Source organism: Periophthalmus magnuspinnatus, chromosome 24 (genome assembly GCF_009829125.3).
Source record: "Periophthalmus magnuspinnatus isolate fPerMag1 chromosome 24, fPerMag1.2.pri, whole genome shotgun sequence".
NCBI classification, from domain to species: domain Eukaryota; kingdom Metazoa; phylum Chordata; class Actinopteri; order Gobiiformes; family Gobiidae; genus Periophthalmus; species Periophthalmus magnuspinnatus.
In genome coordinates, this window is record NC_047149.1 from 13,764,465 (window position 1) to 13,786,842 (window position 22,378).

The 22,378-nt window shown below is 38.0% G+C and overlaps 1 protein-coding gene across 1 annotated transcript in view; it reads left to right on the top strand.

The window, feature by feature from the left end:
- The window catches only part of adgb (androglobin), a 31,557-nt gene that overhangs the window by 3,342 nt on the left and 5,837 nt on the right, over positions 1-22,378 (top strand). Inside the window, exons 7-29 of the mRNA XM_055232406.1 lie at positions 1,721-1,807; positions 3,669-3,820; positions 5,334-5,410; positions 5,874-6,048; positions 6,423-6,510; positions 6,673-6,832; positions 8,631-8,676; positions 10,726-10,840; positions 10,932-10,995; positions 11,072-11,131; positions 12,010-12,118; positions 12,904-13,036; positions 13,947-14,061; positions 14,668-14,832; positions 14,916-15,045; positions 15,114-15,248; positions 17,634-17,727; positions 18,852-18,983; positions 19,052-19,205; positions 19,311-19,495; positions 19,571-19,737; positions 20,066-20,145; positions 21,442-21,553. Coding sequence (XP_055088381.1) covers positions 1,721-1,807; positions 3,669-3,820; positions 5,334-5,410; positions 5,874-6,048; positions 6,423-6,510; positions 6,673-6,832; positions 8,631-8,676; positions 10,726-10,840; positions 10,932-10,995; positions 11,072-11,131; positions 12,010-12,118; positions 12,904-13,036; positions 13,947-14,061; positions 14,668-14,832; positions 14,916-15,045; positions 15,114-15,248; positions 17,634-17,727; positions 18,852-18,983; positions 19,052-19,205; positions 19,311-19,495; positions 19,571-19,737; positions 20,066-20,145; positions 21,442-21,553 — 2,735 coding nt within the window. The remainder of the gene's footprint in view (positions 1-1,720; positions 1,808-3,668; positions 3,821-5,333; positions 5,411-5,873; positions 6,049-6,422; positions 6,511-6,672; positions 6,833-8,630; positions 8,677-10,725; positions 10,841-10,931; positions 10,996-11,071; positions 11,132-12,009; positions 12,119-12,903; positions 13,037-13,946; positions 14,062-14,667; positions 14,833-14,915; positions 15,046-15,113; positions 15,249-17,633; positions 17,728-18,851; positions 18,984-19,051; positions 19,206-19,310; positions 19,496-19,570; positions 19,738-20,065; positions 20,146-21,441; positions 21,554-22,378) is intronic.

A 22,378-nucleotide genomic window follows, 5' to 3' on the forward strand; every position in this document is an offset into this window, starting at 1 on the left:
AAATTCTAATAGATAATATGGATGAGAATGCTGCAGTTTAACTTTACTAGAGGTGAGTAATAAAGTCGTCTGATTATTTTCGCTGTCTTTTGAGTTTGTATATTGCGCCTCTGTGTCCGTCACTCCACCTGCCCCTGGTGCTTCGTTTTATTGCAGCTCAGAGTCGCACTGACACAACACACAAGAGGAGCCCAGCGGATTAAAACATCACATACGAGAATCCAAAGTCGGGTCACGCCTCCCTGGAGTCGTTGTGAAGCAAACCGGGGTCCTAAAGCGGGCAAATATTCTTGTAATGTGTGGTGGGCTTTAACCTACAAGGATTTCAGGATGTTTTTTTCTCTGTTGTCACATATAGTATACAAATGAATATTTAAAAAATCTCAACACATACTAGCTTACAAAAACTTATTCAGCAGCATTTGTTACTATAAATCTCTTCCAATATCTGATGGCGAAGTTGAGACATATTTGAAAAAGGTTTGGACAGAGGCCAAGGCTAATTTATAAGGTTTGGAAGAAAATTGAAACTGTTATCAAACAAGGTCATTTTGTTTTCATCTCCTGACATTGTTTTGACATGAAGGAAAGGCTTGATACTGCATGATAATGAAAATACAGTATTTTAGAAAACAGAATGGTATTTTCAACACAAAATTATTGTAGTATCTTTAGTGTGGTCTTACTCTAGTTTTGTTATAGAGCCAGACCAATTTAAATCTATTTAGGAAAAGTCAAATTTAGTCTGATTTATGTTTTTAAAAAATCTGTATTAATACTTTCATTTCATTTACTCATTTTAGTATTGGTATTTGGATATCTTTTTATTGACAAACCTGATAAGAAATCGCTCAGTAACATCTAATAATCTATACCTTCAGAGCTACTTATTTCTTAACTTTTTGGACTCCACTCCAAACTCCATATTAGTGACTTGTAATCTCTTCAAACACATTAATACTATACTGCTTATTCCATTGAGTACATTTGCTGACTTACACAACCTCTGTCTGACCTGATGTCTACAGGGCTGTTGTTGACAGACAGGAGTGTACAGGTCTGTGATGGGGCAACATGGCGTGTGGAAAGGTGGCTGTTCCTGCGTCCAAGGAACGGGATAAGACATTAATGTTTCATCCCAGACAGGAAACAAAGGAGTCCACCCTCATAAATCATTCATTAGCTGTCCTCAAAATTCTTCACACGGCGCTAACTTTGCCCAGGTGTCTGTTGAGGAGCTTTTGAATTTCTAAGCTACTTGTAGATTTCTTTATTGTTGTCCTTGGAGTGTTTTCCGTATACCACTATTGATTTTGGTTCCATAACAGTAAAATGGGCAAGTTATATATCCCAGGCAGACCACTTAACCAAACCATTGAAAAAAATGTACACCATGTGATACAAAACCACTTTTAAGGATCAATATAACACTGATTTGTGTTTATCTTTGACATTCTCCTGATCACAGTCACTGTTAATACTACTTCTTGACTATGGTAAAATCACATTGTGTTTTTAATACGTGAATCTGAAAAGAGTATAATTTCCTATTCATCCATGTCAGTTGCCTAGAAACCAGATTCTCATACAGTATAAAACTACTTGAGTACATTATTTATACACTGTAAACCTTCAATTTCACATGAGAAATTATTATCAAGTATGTATTTTTGCTATAATTACATTTGAACATTTGCATTCAATTATTTTTATTCTGTAGTCCTCTTTCAGAGACTAGTGGAGAGGTGGGAGAATTCACCTTTATACCTGCACTCACTGGATGGGTCCCAGAAATCAGTCCAGTCAAGTAAGTTTGTGATAGTCACTACAGGGATGTAAAGATGACACATCACAACACAACAATATAAATGTTGAATATTGAAAAAATAAAACCACATCATAGTTGGTCATCACAAAGGTGCACTTTGTAACTTTTATGGTGGAGGGTGTGCCACTTGCATTTCTTCATTGAGGTCTTATTGCCACAGTATTGCATTTATCTTCTCCATAGAGACAAGCAGGTGACACCACCAGGCCAAGTTGCAGGCTAGATCTATGGAAAGGAGTAAGAATGCAATACAAGGTATAAGCAAAAAAGCAAGACAGGTAAGTTTTAAGTCATGGTGAAAGATAATGGTAAATATGGTAGACAAGCAGATTGCATGCCCTCCATTACAATATATACATAATGCACCTTTTGCCATGGTTTAGCTTCAGATTAGTTAATTTGGCATTTTAATGTTGCATAAAAATAAAACACATAGCCACCACAATTCAGTGCAATAGTAGATGTAGTAAAAGTAATATAGACTCCAATCAGAGCCTCTCATTTAACAGCCTAACTGTTGTTGGCAGGAGGCTGCTGAGCATTAGTAGCAGTAGTTCTGTACACCAACTTTGGCTGTGGACATGAAGAAAAAGAAGTGTTGCACTAAAAAAACAACACTTTGCTCATAAGGTTAGCTTTGTTATCCTTATGATTTAGATACAGTTAGCTAGTTATTTATAGTTTTAATATTGCATTTTAAGCCATATTTGTAAATGATTAGTTAAAAAAAAAGTCAATTTGCCAACATTGCAGGCGATTTTATGATAAACGGGTAGACAATATGGGTCGACAAGCTGCACAAAGTGGGGATTCTCAGCTTGTCAGAGATGCAGCATTAATGGGGCAGCAGTGTTGTGCTGTGGAGTCGGGGAGTGTAATTTTGTGTAGCTCAGCAGGTTAGGCGCTGTTAGCTGGCAGCCTGGGGAATCTATCAACACATGCAGTTGCTACACTCATGCCTATTTGGGTTTCACATTGATTCGTGTTAGACTCTCTCTCTCTCTGCTCACTTAGACAGTCAAATAAGGCTACGTATGTTGATTAATATTTATGAAGAAAACTGTGAAAGGTGTTTAAAGAAGCATCAGCAGCTATGAGTGATGGGTAAAATACAGGCCAGGCAAGGGCTATTTTGTTTCAAGGCTTTCACAATAGGATAGTGTGGCAGACTTCTAAAACTTTTATTTTTAAAGTCTCCCAATTCAAAATGGATGATAATTTGGATGAAAATTATAGTGTATAGTTCATAATAAGAAATCCACAACTGATGGATAGCAAGAATATTCTGATTGTTGTTATGAAGATTATAAGAAGAGGCAGGAGCACCCAAGAACATTGATCACACTATCCATGGGTTTCAGAATGATGAGAAATTAGGACCCTATCATAGAGATTAACAGTTTAAAACAAAATATCTCTTCTGAAAGTACTCAAAATGTTGCAAAAAAAAAAAGTGACATATAAGAGAAAGGGGCAACACATGAGTACAGCTTGAAACTGAGTGAGAAAAATTACATTAAGAGATGTGGATAGCCTGAAAATACATTAGAGCGTTAGAATGCTTCTTAATGAATGCTAAATGTAGTTTTACACATCTTACATTTTTTATTGGTTTAACATCCAGTGAAATGAAAATCCAAGATGTGACGATGTGATCCCAATCTCTATACAACATACAAATGCTGCTTAGCTGATAACGTTTTTATATATCCTCATCTCTACATCTGTTTGGGTAAAGGTTTTACCAGATATCACATTTGCCATTCTTCATGTTATATCAGATTTCCTGAACTCAAACAAACTTCAACTGCTGAACCTATCGCCTATCTCCCACTTACAGATCAACAGGCCTGGACAAAACGTGGGATTTTCTGCGAGACACAATTCTCACGTACAGCTACCCAGATGAGAGTGCAGCGGAGTCCAGACCTCCGACGGCAGCTTCATCTGTTCTGAAGGACTGTGGTCTGAATGAAGCAAACAGCCAAGGGAGTGAGAAAAGTAAAAGCTCCTACAAACAGACAAACCATTACGCATTAGTCTAAACATAACTTGTAATTACCCACACTGCTTGCATGTTTAATTAGGTGAGTCAATTAAATCATGTCAATCTATTAGGCTGCAATCGCTCCTTTTGTGCAAATTGTCTTTGATAATGGGACTTTTAGACCACATTTGCATAACTCTGGGTTCTTAGTTCATGTTTTAAAATAATGTGTATCTATGGGAAACAAATAATTTCCTAATTTCTATGCATACAATACAACTATTGCCAGCTAAGGCTGCAATAGTTTAAATACATTTGAATAGGGAAGACGCCACCTCATGGCATCAGCTGGTGTGTTCTTAACTTTGAAAGGGAATAAGTAGGAAAGGATATGGATTACTTTAACTTGCATGAATGAAACAAAACACATCACAGATTTTAAAATGTTTAAATCCTCAAATAAGTAATGTTAGCATAATATAGGGCAGTTAAAAACAGCTAGTGTATTTGGGAGTCACATAACAACTCTAAAATATGACTACAGTAGTAGTAAATCTATATTTTTCTCATCTATCCATAATTCAGTTTGTGTGGCACAATAATGAATATTTTATTGTCAAACCTTATTCAATTTGCCCACACTTACCCTGTACATGCAAGTGGCATTGTCAAGATTAACCAAACACAGGCATTAAGAGAAATTGGCATCCCTGTTCAATGGATACCTGATTATTCATGCATTATAGGGCACAATGAGATGTACTGCATGCACAGTGGACAATAAATAAACCAGCAGGGGGAGCCATGGTGAGGTGAATTATTTGGTGTCCCCGCAGGTCAGAAGAGCCATCCCAGTTATCTGATGAAGAAGTGTCCTTAAAACAGGCACAGTGTTTCCTAAGGTCACAGTTGAACTATAGTTATTTCATTTATAATTTAGTTTGTTACCATTTAACTACATTGCTGCAATATTATTCTATTTAATATAGGTTTGCTCACTGGTTTGCTCCCATCTACAGTACTTGCTTGTTTACAGTAATTAAAGTGTTAGAGATTAGCATAATGTGATGACATGCGCACATAATGTCTAGTGCTTTAGGGAAATGCATTGGTTATGTGTGGTTATGTACACATTTCACATTCCTTCTCTCATTGTTTCCAGCAGTGAAATTCATAAACCCAAATGCATAAATCAGAGCGCAGAGCAAGGAACCACTTTTGTGTTCAATTCTTAATGTGTAGCCTTTATATTTCCCAAGCAGCGCAGCCATTTACTGTGTGCGCATTCCTACAAATTGATTTTCCATGTCTCCTGGCCTATGCGCTTCATATATGACACACTATAGGGGGAGATCTCTTAGATAACCTTGATAGGGGCTTATAGATGTAGTTATACCACTCAAACGTGACAGATCAACTGGCAATATTTCAGAATACATATTTATGGAAAAAAAAAAAAAGTTATTTGATTACACCCAGAACCAGATTTCATGTTTATATATCTTTTGCATTTTTCAGAGCTTCCTGACAATTTGGTGTGTGCTGGCTTTTACCCTTTCAGTACACAGAAAATGTCTTCAGAATTTGGACAAATGGTACGATATATGTTTTCCACTATTTTGAAGATTTATTATTGACAACAGATTAAGAAGTCATTTTTATAATCATTTTATAATAATTCACTTTTCTACACTACCTGCTTCTCTCCATGGAGATGCTATTGCTTTGCCTGGAATATTCCACAGTACAGCATTAGACTAATATCCATGGAGACAAGCAGGTGGTAGCACCAGGACATGTTACAGGTCAGATCTATGGAGTGGACAATAATGTTGTTGTTTTTTTGTTTGTTTGTTTGTTTGTTGTTGTTTTTTGCTATAAACAAAACTGTAAAATAATAAATACAAGTTACATATGTTTAAAGCCTTACTGTGTGAAACATTCTAAGCAAAGCAATGACAAGCAGAAAAAAGTTACATAGTGTGCCTTTAATTATAGAACACCCAGAATGTGCACCAAAGCTAACTTAATGTCTTTTTTGTCTTTGTGTCTCTGCAGGCTAAATCTTCTGCAGTTTTGCGTCAGTATGGTCTGTCCTTAATGTACAGCCATGTTGTTTTATTGACCAGAACTAGAGATTGTCCACTGGAACCACCCCCAAAACCTCCTCCAGTGCCCCGCTGGAAACTGATCCGTCCTCGCAAAGAGATTGTGATTTCAGATGAACCTCAACGTAAGTCAAAATCTGTGAGTCCTACAATAATATGAATCCAAATGGAATGAAAAATGTACATTTCGAAATGATAAACTAAATGTTTGGCTTATGGAGGCTGAGAGGTGAATAGAAAAGTGCATATTATGTTATGTAGGAGTATGTCATGTATAAATAAATATGAGCTGTAAGAGAGGCTAATGCTAGAGAAGTGGAAGCTCGCACACATAGGGCACACAGGGCTGTTACCTAAAATGAGAAAAGCTGGAGAATGGTGGGCCAGTGCAAAATTGCAAATAGCTGCTGGCTGAGGCATATCTGGCACCTGCTGATCTCGCTCTAGAAATTCTGAGCCACAGTGTACTCAGAAAGGTGTTGTATTTATTTTTCTGCAGAGTTCTCTTTGTCGGAACCAGAATTGTTCATTGAAGTTGCCAGTCTGTTCCTGCAGTTCGGCATCAAGAGCAGCCCTCTGCCAGAAATGTAACCTCAATACATGTTTTTTTGTATTTTCTTCCTCCTTTCTTTTAATCTGATCTTTTCTGTTTGGTGGCCTGTATGTCATATTCTATCTGTGTGCTGTGTGAAGTGTATGTGGTGCATATAGTACAGCATGGTAGCTGACCGATTGTATCTCTGTGGCAGGCACAGAAGACAGGGCCAGAGTGCTCAGGGCAGGCGCTCCTATGAAGCTCCTCTGGTGTCCATCGCTGAGAGCGAGGAGGCTGGGTGCAGAGGCAAAGGCCCTGAGCTTTATGCGACTGAATGCTCCACTAACTCTCTAAACAACACAGCCAAAACAGAGGTACATATGGGATATGAAGAATGGGTCTCTTCTGGGCATGTGCTAATTAATGTTGTTTTTATATGTAAAATATAGTAACCTAAAGCTATGTCTGAATAATCAGTTATGTAAATATCTATCATATAACTCATCATATAAATCTGTTATTCTGAAATATCTGACAGACATTATTCATTCATTAGCTCTGCTTAGGCTGTTATCGTATCTGTCAGTGGCTGTTGAATCTCGTGTGGATATGTGCAGTCTAAGGCTTGTCACAGTAGTTATGTGTGTCAGTGACAACACGGCCGCCATCCCCCAGCCTCAAAGTCACTGCTGTTGTCTCGGAGCCAGGCCACTGCTGACCAGGGGCACATCTGTGCTAAACACAGAACCAGTGAGGGCAAGGCTGACGAGGGGGTGGGCTACAGAGCAGCACCGGCCTACAGACACACAGACTAACTATGTCTGACTGAAATGAATTGGATATTTATAAATGAACACAGCAACAGTGCTAGAGATCAGCCAAACAAGACAAAAGCAGAGTATGTATGGTGTGGTCATAGTGATGTGGGCATATGGGTTTCATTCAGGGGGAGGTCATGTTCTGTGATGATGAAAAAAGCTTTGCAATTAGACGGTGAGCCATCAGCGTCTGTGTCTCCTGGGGCCTTCATTATTACACTTCTCCTCGAGCCTGCAGAGAAATATGCAGTTCATATTAATCGCCCTCTTGTGTAACTGTGACCAGTTATAAAGCGGTTGGGCTAGGGCAGTGTGGACACTCTATAATTTGATGTGTCGTTTGATGTGTGTGGTTTTGCGCATGTACGCCACACTGTGCGCATGCTAGCACGAGCACAGCCCGGGTCACATGGAATGGAGGCTTTGCGTCAAGGCACAAGGCTTTTTGCTATATTTTGCACTGCCCCTGTCAGTCCCATTTGGTTGAATGAACTCTTTTGCCTAGCCTCTAGGACAAAAGAAGGTAGTATCACATGATGTCCTTCATACCCCCAGCTCAACGTAAGTGTGAGTTAAACCATTAGTTCTGTTTTAATCTCAGATATTCCAGGAATGTGGTAATCACTAAATCACCGACGTCCTGCCATGGTTTTGTTGTCAACATTGCTAAAATGTCATTCCTGATATTAGTATTAACATCCCAGTGACATAAATTTACAACAGCCTACAGGGGAAAAAATCATCTTAAAATGTATAGACAATCGGGTTTAAAAATGATCTTCTGGTTTCTTTTTGTTCTGGAGATGAACTAAAAAGGCTTCCAATCATAATGCCTTCTGTCTGAGTACTTATTCAAACAAATTTGACTCACTGCAAAATCCACATTGACTCATCAGTCTCTGCTGGGAATGTACTAAAGTATTATTGCCATTGCAATGATACTTCATCATTTTACAAGTAAATTACTTTCCACCATGAAAATGCAAGTTATACTTCATGTGAGTGAGCGTAGGCTCTGGACTAGGGAGACTTAATAATGATCCCCGATTAGCTACTTATATATCTTTATTGTGTGTCCAAATGGAATCAGAGCTGTTGAGTAATTTCCCTGGGAGAGAATCTGTATGCTAAACTAGCTAATAGCTCCGCATCTGCCCCTCGGAGTAGATTAAAGCTGTTATTCTCTGTTGGTGGTTTAGCAGATGAGGAGCTAGCCTGGTCACACTTAGCTGCGGCTGTTGTCCGGTGATATTTTGGCTCCACAGTTAGCTTCAAATCACAAAGAGCAACGAGACCTGTTTTAGTGTTATTCAACCACAAACTATCCATATGCCTGTCTCTTCTCTCTCTGTAGGTCATTGCAGAACATAAGAATAAGGACAATGAAGACATCTCCAATGGTATGTGCTGCTTTCCCTTTTTTTGACCTAATAAAATGGTACAAAATATCTAAGGCAAATATTGGACTAGTAGACTAAGCAGATGCTCACTAATCCAGTTATGGTTGAAATGAAAAATGTGTGTCACGGTCCATTATTGATCTTTGTGAACCAAAGTTCAGTTAATCCTATTAAAATTTCAAAAACTCACCAATCAACGCCACCACCTTATACGATGTGATATATGCAATTCTCCTTAAAAGCCTCTTTAGAGTATATTACAAAAGATAAGTTGGATAAATACTTTATTGATCCTGATGAAATTCAAGACCATTATGATTTAATGCTTTGACTACTTTCAAAGTGCTTTTAATTTTACCTTTATAAAATTACAGGTGACTTGTAATTTGTACTCTAAATTGGCCTGGTGGCGCCATCTGCTTGTCTCCATGAAGATAGATAAGATAATGATGATCATTCCAGGCAAAACAATAACATCTCCATGGAGACAAGCTGGTGATAGGCCCTGCACTATAAAAGTTGCTTAGTGCACCTTTAAATGGTAAATGGTCACATTTTTATTCAGTGCTTTTCTACCTTTAAGGAACTCAAAGTGCTTTACATCAAGGAAACACTCACCCATTGACACACACATTCATACATCAGTGTACGCAGACACTGGGGGCAAGGGGGGTTAAGTGTTTTGTTCAAGGACCCAACAACAGCATTCATCTGTGGGAGCTGGAATTGCACAGCCAACTTGTGTAAAACCCATTTGACGTGAGAAAGGAATTTGTATTTCACACTTCTACTACCTGTGTTTTTCTTACTTTTCCTTCTTTTGTTTTTGCCAAGACTGTCAGAAGAAAACTGGACTGAAATTATTACTATGCTTTATTACATGCGTCCAATCCTCTGCCTTCTCCCTGCCCCCGTTTAGTTGCTTAGTAACACCTGCAGCTCAACTGAACCGGCCACCATGGCTCAGCAGACACTGGCCCCCGCGGCTTCTGCTTTCTGATCAGCCCTTTGAGTCAAGCTCGGGGGCAGTACTTACTGTGCTTGCGTGTGTGTGTTTTTTGGGCATCATCTTGGTTAATGTGAGTGCATGTGCGGAGATAGAGCGCCTCTGTGAGTGGGAGGATGGATGTGTGTGTGTGTGCGCATAGACTGTGCCATTATGTGGGAGTTAGGCCAATTCAACTTACTGTGTTTAAGATAATGACCTCAGTCTAGCATAACTTAATGATGAGTCACAGCGGAAAGGCTTTCGGTTACTTTGTAGCATATATGGACTTAAGAGGTAATAATAATGTATGTATTCATGTAGTGCTATTTCTGACACTCAAAGACACGTACATGTGTCTGATTGGTTCTAGGGCTGTAGTTGGCTAAAAAAAAAGTTGAATAAAGATATGTACTGACGATTGATTAGTTGACTAAAAAGTGGGCATGGCAAACTATTAAATATCTCAAGATCTCAACATGTATCTGCCCAATACCAATACTCCATTCACAAGACACAACTGCACTGGAGTCCATGCAAAAATAACGTTTTATACAGAAAAGTACTGTGTGTTTATATGGAAAAAAATAAATAAATAAACACATGATTTATCTCTACATTTTCAGTCAACTGACTACATTTTGGTTGCTGTTTTTGTCCCATATAAATCTTTCAAATCAATAAAATAATTAGTTAAGTAATAACATTTCTGGTCAGCTAATCAACTAACTTTAGTTTTGGATTTGATGGAAACCAATATTGTTTTTTTTTTTTTTTTAAATATACATTTACTTAGAGAGAAACTGTCACTGAAAAAAGAAGTGAAAGTTAGAATTTTTGTTGTTTTCAGCATTTTATACTACATTTCTGCCAAATTTGTTTGTAAAAAAATCCATCTCAAGTATTTCATTAACAATTTGAAACCAGCCTTTTAGATGGCCAGTATCCTGTCTTTGGTATGGAGATATTAACCACGTTTTGATCTTTAGATCCCCATTGGAGCACAATGTTTGTGTACCTACTGTAGCCTAATCAACAATATTCCATCATGTATCTTTAAATAGCTCGTCTAAGGTCTGCCAAGGAGCAACCACGAACCTCTCAGGAACCATGTGCTCCTGTCAAACCTGTCCTGCATGAGACCTGGGTGGAACTAGAAGACTTTGCATCATGTTTTCAGTAAGGAGAACCTTCACAATCTGACAGCTTGGCACATTTTTCTTATACTGGATTCACCTTTTAATGTCACTTGTCTCTGTTTTGTTTACAGGAATCTGATTGTGTTTCATAAACCACAAATTTACCCACACCATTTCCACACATGTCACTTCCTGGTACAGAAAAATTTGACAAACAACAATGTTCTTGTATTATTTTTGAAAGGTATCCTAATATGATCTTGTTTTTCAGACCTCTGTGTTGCCCAAATCGTTTTTACAGTCTGAGTCTTGTGCAGCAGCTGGCCCTGAGGTACACAATTCAACATGTAACTTACCTTAACACACACTTCTGATAAATGACAGACCAAAGGACAAAAAATTTAAGAAAAAAGTGTGGTCCACTATGGAGATGTTATTGCCTTGGCTATGATGTTTCATAGTATTAAATGTATCTAACATGTATTTTTATTGCTCGAAAATACCTTGAAAAACTCATTCTTATTGTGTGCGGGGTCACCTCTGCACAATTCTGATACATTTAATGCCATACTGTGTAAAATTCAACCAGAAAAGGTACATAAGACTTGCCTGTGATCCAGAATACACACTTTACAAAGATGTGAGTCACCAGGGAATCACCCCGTTTTCAAATGGGTGTGATTGACAGGTGCAATAGCCAATCGGAGACACACATGGTCCATCTGTATTGGGAAAAAAAAATAAAGGAAAAAAATAAAAATACAGAGAGCTATCATTCTAGATTTGCCAGGCAAACATAATACACCTTTAATTATAATTATAAAATACTAAATACATAAAAATGCTCAATCCCAAAAAGGAAATTTAGAAGAAAATCATATTTGTCTAACTAACTTTTTTTCTCCTTGTAATCCATGACACTGACTTTGACTATATTAAAACTAAACGTTATCATAATCCTATCACTGGCCCATTCCACCATATTACTCAACTTCAGATAGCTTCAAATACCACACATTTATCTCTTTCGTTACTACAGTTCAATGCTTTCTTTTAATGTTCCTCTAGCCTCTCCTTAGTTGAGCTCTCCTATCAGCTTATCCATCACCCCAGTGTCCCCCTGGCTCTGCTTTTTCTCTCCTCCACTTGTCTACTGTCTGCTCTCACACTGATAACTGAGCCCACTGTGTTGTTTGTCCATCCCCCCAGTGTGTGGATGTGAGGGGCATTCACTACCTGTGCATGGACAATCTGCAATCCTCTCAGATCTTCATCAGCCTCTCAGCTCTCCTCCTCTGGACTAACTCAGCAGAGGGCAGTAAGTTTATCTCAAACAAAACATAGTAACACTGCACAGAAACAGCACAACTTAAATAACAATACATTTTCTATTCAATTCTAATTGATGTCAATATTTTTAGGTTAATTGATAATCCTGATTATTCAGGCCACAATATATTCAAAATTAAATATAATACGTAAAATTAAATATTTTTCAATCTATAGTCTAAAAACACACCTAAATATAGAACAACCTTTAGTTAACTGTTTGTCACATATCTAACTTCGTAATAATACAATTTTATTTCATAAAGAGGATCAATTATGCAATGTGAATGAAAGTAGATTATGGATTTCTCTCTCTTACTAAACCAAGAGTCCAAACTAAACTTAAAGTTATTAACTTTTCGTTATTATGCTGCAAATAAATGGAAAAGATTGCCTCTTGAAATATCATCATCCCCAAACATTAATATTTTTAAATCAAGATAAAAAACATATGCCTTTGTCTAAATTATACACAATTGTACTTTGCAAACTATTTATATATTTTATTATCTTGTTGTAATATTTTTATATTTGTAAGGTGCATCGAGTTACCTTGTGCAATATAAATAAAAATGCCTTGCCTTGCCTTGTTCAGTGATGGTCTCAGTAATTGTGAATAATCGGGATGTTTGTTCTCACAATTGTAAGATCTGATATTGTTAGACTTGAATTCTAAGTAAATGTTAAATGTTAAATACTTTGCATTGATATTCACATTTCTAATTTGCAACTCTGATGGTGGAAATAGTATTTTTGTTGTAAACAATCTTCTAGGGAAAGGAGCACATTTCAGTGCTGCAGTGCTAATGGTCCAGCCATACTCATGGAAGAATCTGCAGTGTAAGCTCCCAATTCTCACTATCAAGACTTCCTGCACCAAAGCAGCCAAGCTTCACTTACCCCCGGGGTGAGACAAAATAACACAGACTTTGTTTGATGTCTATAACAAATGGATTTTTTAAAGTTAATGGTGAATGGTGAGTAAACATTATGAAAAAGACACGTGGTTGGTGGTTGCCATGTGACCGATTCTGATGTGGTATATAGCATACGTGTCCCTTCACTCATTTTCCCTTTACTCCTAATTGAGCCTGTCCGTACAGCGGATCCATTTTGCATACAGTAGTGAGTAGTCAGGATCTGTGCCTACCTCAAATGCCCTGTCCTAGTCTCTATTAATGGCTGCTTCTTGGCCTAGAAGAAGAGGGCCTAGTTTCAGGGGTCAGGTGCAGGTACGCAGCGGTGCAATTACCACAGAGCCATAATCACACACTAAAGTGCTCAACTTATGACGCCTGTGTGCCCCCCATCAGACACTCCCACTGAGTAAACCTGACCTACCCTGTTTTAGCAACTCAGAGTTATTTAAAGCACTCCTCAGTGTCTCTGGTAATCACTTTGTTTTCATGTTACTTGGCGTTTAGAAATTCATTCTTCAGCGAGAAGCTTTTTTCTGTTTTTTTTGCAAGCTATTCTTTTTGCCTATTACCAGCTACTGTTCATCCATCTAGGCTGTGATGGTGAAATTATGTAAAGCTAATGGAGCCGAGAGAAGTGGAGTCCAGATTTCTCAAGCCTGACCAGCCCCTTGTGAACTCACTCAAACTTGCAGAAGACATGCAGAAATTGTCCCTGTTAAAGAAAATGTATATCATCTACAGTAAAAATGGCTTTCACATTTTGCCCAGCCAAGCAGAACACCAAGTCAATTTACTCTTTGATCCTGAGGGCTGTCTCACAAAAGAACAGATGTCTTTATGTATGCTTTACTCTGTTAGTTTGAAAGCTTTTATTGTTTTGTTTTTATTCTTCTACAGGAGACATGTACTGCGTATTTACACAACATCAGCACTGGGTTATAGCATACGGCTTTTCAGTGAGACCCCTTTCGTAATTGGGGATGAAGATGCCATAATGTCAAAAATGACCAAGGTGATTCATACATTTGACTTCCCAACGTTGGCCTATTTGTACCTAGAATAAAAAGATTGCTGTATTGCTTGTAGTTTTTCAGACTTTTGTCACTTCAAATTAGTTTTATGTTTGTTTTATATTGCCCAGTATCTCAACAACAATTGTTTCACTGGGCAGTATAGTAATCGATACACAGTACAAAAATCAAAGCAATGAAACAAAGACAAAACAGTAAATATCCCCTTGTCAGCAGTGATAATAGCAAAATATCACCCCCCCTTTTGGATAAACACATTGTAGCAGTCTCTCATAGTTGCTCATATGATTGAAGATGGCAATAGTAGTGATAAGGCCATGTGTTTTAGTACTAGACACAAATCCAACAAGGCACGATATGAGACTAATAATAATTTCTAACTGAATTATTTTCAGTTAAAAACTTGTTGCGTGCAGAACTATTTGTTAGGATTATTGCTCTTAAATGTAGCGTAATCTATTTTGTTTGCACATAGGTGGCAAACCTAGGGAAATCATGAGAGTAGAGATGAGAAACCTTATGACATTTTGATCTCAAACATATGACTGAGATAAAACTGACTCTCCTTTGTGCCTTGCTCTAAACAGAGCAGTCTTCACTTCACCGCGCTGGCTTCATCCATCCTCATGGCCTTTTCCAAGGTGGTGGCATCCTTCTGTGATGTAGATGAGTGCCCTGCTGCCAGGAGAGCCCTGCTCAAGACCTACTGCCCCCAAAACGTCAACGCAATGAAGAATTGGGAACTCTGCATGGTAAACTCTCCTGTACAGTAGTCAGAAATCTCTCACACCAAATAAAAACATTCTACATTTAAACTTCAATTTCTCTCTTTTAGGTCTTTAACTCTGCGGTCTACAATATGTTTTCTGAAGCTCTTGGGAGGAGGCTAACTGCTGATGAGCAACTTGCACTTCAAGCTCTCACTTTGGACACATCTTTTCTGGCCAATGAACCACAATCAGACAGTAAGACTCAAGTTTAAAATGATTACTTAGCACAACTATTTGCTAATGCAGGTTTTCTTCTGCTTTAGGGGGTCTACTTTCAACAAGCTTGAAAAACTGGAGAGACAGAGAACCAGCAGAAGAGGAGGAGAAAGCAGCTGCCATTATTCAGGCTGGAGTCAAGGGGCATTTAACCAGAAAGATTTTTAAAGCTGCCAAACCAGGTAAATGCACTTAGATTCAACACATATAATTCTAAAACAGAAATCTAATACACAAAAAAATAATAACATAAAGCCTCTATGATCACTATGAATGATAAAACATATAGTACATATACAGATAAATAATACTTTTTCTGATTGCGTAGTGCTCCTGTCAGTCACTGGGTCCATGATTATTTTTGAACATAGCAGCATCTCCAGTGGAACACCTGCCTCTGACTCTGCTTCAGCCAGTGGCATGTATTGAGCCCTGAGCATGGGCACAAATATGTATTGATGGGACTGCCACTCTAACTAATCCAGGCTGACAGATGAGAGCTGGTCACAGAGGGGAAACGCACAGATATTCACACATTACCTCTGCATCAACACACATTTTCTCTCTCTGACGACAACAGCAAGATGGAGGAATTTCAACATGGAGATTTTACATGAAGAAATGTATAGTCTGGCAGTTCTCTCTAATTATAGTACCTTGTAGGGTACAGTGGCTCAGTGGTTAGAGTGTTGGTCCCCCAACCCGAAGGTCGGAGAATCGAGTCCCGCTCGGACAAAGTTCTGTCGTTCTGTCCTTAGGCACTTCACCCCCCAGGGCAGCTGTGGCTACAATAGTAGCTTACCATCACCAAGTGTGGAAATGAATGAATAATGACTATAATGTAGCGTTTTGAGAGGCTTTGACAAGACTGTAAAGTGCATTACAAGTGTAAGCCATTATTATTATATTTTTTAACCTTACCCTATACCTCTACAAACTAGTGTTTCAAACTTGATTTTTTTGACACTAAGGAATAGAATCAATACTGTTCAATAATGGTGATGAAAACACTCTTTATTTAGACAAGAGATTAAAACATTAAAATGCAGTACTTTCTTTTATATTACCATGTGGCCTAATATCTGTGTAATCCCTCAGCCATACAGGTAGGTTCCATAGTGGTCCTTGGGCGTTTACTAGTCCATGTGGTCTTATGCTTGTTCTAATACAACTCCAGATCATTCTAAAGCTATTCAGGCAAAGTTAATTTCTATCCTGATTGTGACACTTTTAGGCTCAAATCTAGTTTTGATACTAGTAGATTTTCTTTTTTTTCTTCTTTTTTTTTTTTTTAGCAATTCACATTAAGTTTCCTCTTAAATGTTAAAGCTCCTTGATGTCTTTAAAATGAGCATTGAGAACTGAAAACTAAAAACTTAATAAGCTAAATTAATTGCAATCTCTAAAATTGTGATTACATATTTCCCCCAAAAATACCTTTTTCCTGCCATCATCAGCTAGTATTATAGCATATACATTATCTTGTACAAATATTTCATGTTCTATTTGAATATGCTGGGCACAAGGCCAGTGCAGAAAGTGAATTTCATGCACATATGGCCTTATTATTAATTCAACGTCCACATAATACAGAGCTGTTCTACTGCATCTGTAGGTTTATTCTTTTTCTTGGTTTGAAAATTCTGGACAATAGAATGCATGGGCTGGCAAAGCTAAAAAAAATAAATAAAATTAAATTAAAAAAAAATATATATATATATATATAGCATTGAAGATCAGTAGACTGCCAATGTGTCCTCTACTGGGGCTATTTGAGATGATATGAGGTCTTCATCTCTCAAAAGCCTCAGCCCATATAATGGCTGTGGCAATTGAGAAAAGTAGCCATTTAGAAAATCGCACTAAGCGCTCCAGTCAGAGAAGTAAACGTCTATCATTGCCTTATTTCCTCAATTGCTTTCTCTCTGTGCACACATCTGAACATCTCTATCTACCATCACCTGCCTGCTTCCTTGAGGCTATTTATTGTAGTATTGGATGAGGTTGAAATTGAGGCTGCATACGCATAACCTACACTATAAGATAAATGGAAAAGATCAATTCAGTTGTGTGTAAATTATGAATAGGCTCTCTTTAAACTTTACTTTAGACTAAACTAATTTAACTTATCCATATGTTAAACAAGATTATCATATATCTAAATAATGACTTGTAAACAGTTGCACTAAATGGGCATTCAGTTGTGATATACTCATTTTATAATATGATTGTCTGTAATGCAATGAATTCTGTGTATTGCACTCTTAAATTTGTGTTAAATAGCATTGTTTTATTTGCTGTCACATTTTATTATCTGCCACATTAACTTTGCTTAAGTATTCAGAAAGTTAGATTTCATGGTCACATTCTAGAATCAGCCACTGGGTAATGTGACGTGAATAAATCTCAAATTGTGGTGTTTCTTCTGACAATAATAACACTAAAATGTGATATGGTGACATCCTAGACATGAGCTAGGTACACCACAGTTGAATATTTTGTAGAATGAGACTCCTCCATGCATTGTCTTTCCTAATTGCTATTCTTGTGTATCGTCTTACTGTCAGGCACACCGGAGAACGCCCGAGCAGCTCAGATCCTGTCCGACATGTGGCCAAAGGTAGAATCTGATGCAGAGAAACACACTGCCCGTCTGCTGAGGTAAACAACTCAAAACACCATTCTCATTCATTCTGTGCATGAGTAATACTTGAGTTTTAGGTACAGTCTTAACTACTTGTTAATTTCCATACATGTAAGTGGTTAATCTGATCTTAATTAGTATTTATTAGCCCCTTATTAATGTCTTATTCTGTATATTCTGTATGAACAATATCCTTATTGCTGCTTGAGACCTAGTAGACTTTTGGTAATAAGGGCTTGTATCAAAAGATTTTTATTTTATTTGATCTTTTTTAATGCTTTTTTAACGCTTTATCAATATATAAATAGGGACTTGTTCTCAGTAGCTCAGTGGGGCGAGTGTTTGTCCACTGATCCAATGGTTGGTGGTTGGAATCCCACTCTCAAAATAAACGTCATTGGTGCAGTCAGATCTACTGACCCACAGGTTGGCAGTGTGAGTCCAGCTCCCTCAAATGAATGCTGGTGTTGTGTCCTTGGGCAAGACACTTAACCCACCTTGCCCCCAGTATCTGTGTACACTGGTGTATGAACGTGTGTGTGAATGGGTGAGTGGTTCCTTGATGTAAAGTGCTTTGAGTGACCTGGAAGCGCTGTATAAAAATGTGACCATATACCATTTAAATATTGCTCAACATTTAATTAACAGTATGTTTGCAAACGTAGCAGCTGCTTATATGTTAATAAGTGTACTCTAAAATAAAGTCTTACCTGTACTTGTACATCCTATGGCAGCAGTTTGGCATCAGTGTTGTGCCACGTGTCCAGAATATGCTCCTTGTCTGTCTTGATGCTGACAGCCTGTGGTGACGAGGCAGGGGGCTTTTTCCACAGTGTGTTCCATCCTTTCCCTGTGGTACCATCTGCTGTTTGTGCTGCACTCGTCCAATGGGTTAGCGCTGTTTGTCGTATGAGCTGAGTGTATGTGCAGGCATTTAGTACAGCGCATACCTTTGCACTGTCTTTTGAACTACACTTGTTGTAACTTATATGGCTTAACTGTGGTGAAACTTTTAACTTCACTGACTGTATGGTTTATACAATTTGTAAAGCACAAGCTTTCTTCTAATCAACAGTCCTTATCAGAAGTCTATATAAAATCCAGTTCCACTGTTGTGATTTTATTGTCTCTTGATTTTAAGGTATATTATTGAGAACTCTGGGAAAGATGCTGAACTATATCCCTGTCAAAAGGACAACTGGGCTAATATAAGTTATGCTGATTATTCTACTCAGATCCAAGACACCAGCAGTTCCTGGTTTATAGTCTTTAGGTAAATGTGCATATGCACCACAGAGCATACAATGTGATCCGTAACTAAAGGCATATTTCTGTTCACAGAGAGGTGTTCCTTGTGTCCAATGAAATACTTCTAGTACCAAAGGTCTCCTCACAGCTTTCTTCCTGTGTGCTGCATGTCATAAATAATGACACTGGAGAGGAGCTCAACACTGTTTTTAACAACGTTGTTCCTTATGTTTATCATCCCAATCAGGTTTGGTTGACTTGCATCCCTCAACAAAATAATGATAATCCTCTTTTTGGATGTTTTGAAAGGCACTGTATACATTTAAGATAATAATAAATATATCTGTTACAGCTTGGTTATACCTTTTTAGCAGAGGCTGTTTCTGAATCCTCTACAACTAACCCCACATGGAGAATGCGCCTCATCGGTTCAAATGAGTCCCTCCCAAAGCCAGCGAATGAGAAATCAGTGAATAAGTTTACTCTAAAGGACTTCAAAGATTATTACATTCCAAACAAATATAATATTATATGTCGGTGAGAAAAGCAATATTTAGTCCTAACTTGCTGTGCTGTTCCCTTGTTTTACTTAAGACTACAATTTCTTCACAGCCATATTGTGGAAGTTACCACAAATGTGTTGAGTACTATTCAGTTTGAAACCTCCAAGTCTGACGTTATGATCCGAGTCTCAATTCTGGACCATGAAAAAGACGTCACCAGCCGCACAGGGATGGGGCATGTTATGATTCCTGTCTTCTTCTTTTTAGCCAATGTTGGTAAGTATTTATGTCCTATAGAGTAACTACACATCATCAACACTACACTGCACAAGCCATTTTTCAACAATAGAAACATTTAATTGAAAATCTGCTTCTTGCTACAATAATATGCCACTATGAAGGGACGATGCCTATCAGTTTTCAACTGGTCTATATTTTGAACTGGTAGTCATTGGACCTTTGATTATTAAGCTGGTTTAGATCAGTATTGTAAAACAAAATGTAAAATAATGATCAATGTATATAGATTAGTTTCAAATACTAAATATATCTTCTTTAACCAGTCTCTCGTTTCTAAAACTCTTCCTTTTTATTATTCTTTTAGATGAGAAAAACCAGGACAAGCCGGGTGGCCCCAAACAAAGACACCAAGTGGACAATGTGCAGCCTCCCACAGAGACCACGGTATCACTGACAACTGCCTGGTGCCATCCATTGCTGCTCACACACTTTCTCACTCCACTCGCAGCAGCTCACCCACTTGTTTACTGTTCCTGTTTGTCTTTCATTTTTCCATTTTTATGCCTTTTTGCCGCGTGCGCGTGCTCAGACACATGTGAAACTTGCACACACCCACGCACAAAAGACAGAAGTGTAGCAGTGATTTTGTTTAGATTGTCTACTTATCAGAGCTTGTCAGGAAACTATGATTTGAATGCGATTGATGAGTCACTGTGATTTGTTGAGCCCCTGTGGTGCGGCATGATAATATTTATTTTACAGACACACAACAGCGCAGAACAGTCTGTGCTATGTAAGAAGAGGTTGGCCTTTTTGTAAGTGATCACTGAACATAATGCCTGCCTGTGTACCCAATCATTTTAATGATCACTTATCGGACACTTTGAGAATGAAGTAAATCATTTATGAAAGCAGATATTATTACAAATAACAAGCAGGTCTGAAAGAGACTGTGGTTAATGATAACTTGGAAGTTGTGAGTCCTAATATTAATACCGAATAAGGTACAAATTGGGGAATGTAAATGTCTATTGATACCCTTCAAGTGATGTATTCAACATTCATTGAGAATACTAACTGGAGGCACTCTGTCTGAAGCTCTGTTACTGGAGTTAGACTCAAGTTAATCTGGGCTTTGTTTTAACACAATCTAATCAGAAAGAACTTACTTTCTTGGAAATAAAATCAGGGAGCTCATTTGTGCAGTAAAGTCCCTTTCAAATAACATTAATATCACAAGCTAGCATTAGCCAACTTATTCAGTTAGTCACGCTCCCTTTTTGTTGACAATCAAACACCTCTAAACAGCACCATCCATGCTTGCATTAATCACTTGGCTCCTGAAAAAATGTTGTTTAAATGTATTTGGTATTTTTGGTGCATTTTCAGACCATCTAAAAACATATCTTACCATTGACACGAGCTCACACCAATAGTAATGAGGCAGATGATGTCACATTCCATAGATCAGCAGTAGTCCAGAATAAACAGCTATTGATCATGACCGAGAACATTGATCCTGGTTTAGAGCAGCGGACCAGTGATTAAAGCACTGTGTGGCACCACGTGGGATGCAAACAAGACGTATACTATTGATAGCCAGTAATGGAGGATAAACGCCTGTGGTTCTTATAAAGCTGTATGCTACAACTGAAACACATCTGTGCATAGGTGAATACACTACACCGTTTATTGGGATGTGCATAGAAAAATATATTCTTTGTTTATGTCTTGTTGCAGAGCCATAAATACGTGGTGCAAGCTGAGGTGCTATATGAGGGCTGGGACCTGGATGAGTCTCAACTGGATTTTGTCCACACACTCCAGGATCTAGAGAAGAGCGACTTGAGAGGTGCAGTATGTTTAGATAAGCATAATTCCTCCTAAGCATTACTCATGTAGTTTAAAGGTATTATGTGTTATTTAGGCTTTTGAAATACTTACAATGAATTCAGTCTATACTATGTTCACCAATTACTCATTCACACCACATTTATACATCAGCATGGTGAGTGAAGTGTCTTGCCTAAGGACACAACAGACCGCAGTATGCACCTCTGTCCCACTACAGTACCTAGTATTCCTAGCGGTCTTTCATTCCCGGTACTAACCAGCATCAGGCGAGATCGGACATTCTCAAGGAGGTATGGCATAGTCGTGGAGAAGGAAGCAGTTTTTATCAAGCAATAAACAATACAGATTATCAGAGGCAATTTGAAGTTAGGCGAAGGTGTATGGACTTTAAAAACATGGAGGAGCTTTATGCACTACAGCAGGGGTGTCAAACTCATTTTCACCGAGGACCACATAAATAAAATGGCTGCTCTCAAATGGCCAGATATAATTTAAGACGGTATAAATGTAACCAAATGCAACTACTTTTTAATCTTGTTAATCGTTTTTGTATATTTATTCAAGTTATAAATATTGCATGGATCTGAAAAGAATGACTGTGTAACTGTATATCTCCTGATAAACTGATATTTTAAGACAGTCATACCTTTTAATTGACCTTGTCGCGGGCCACATAAAATGACGTGGCGGGCCGCATTTGGCCCACGGGCCTTGAGTTTGACACATGTGCACTACAGCATGCTTAGGTTGAGCTGAGAGGGGCTTAAACTGAACATATGCAGGATTACTGAAACATGTGAGAAGAAACTACAACTCTAGGCAT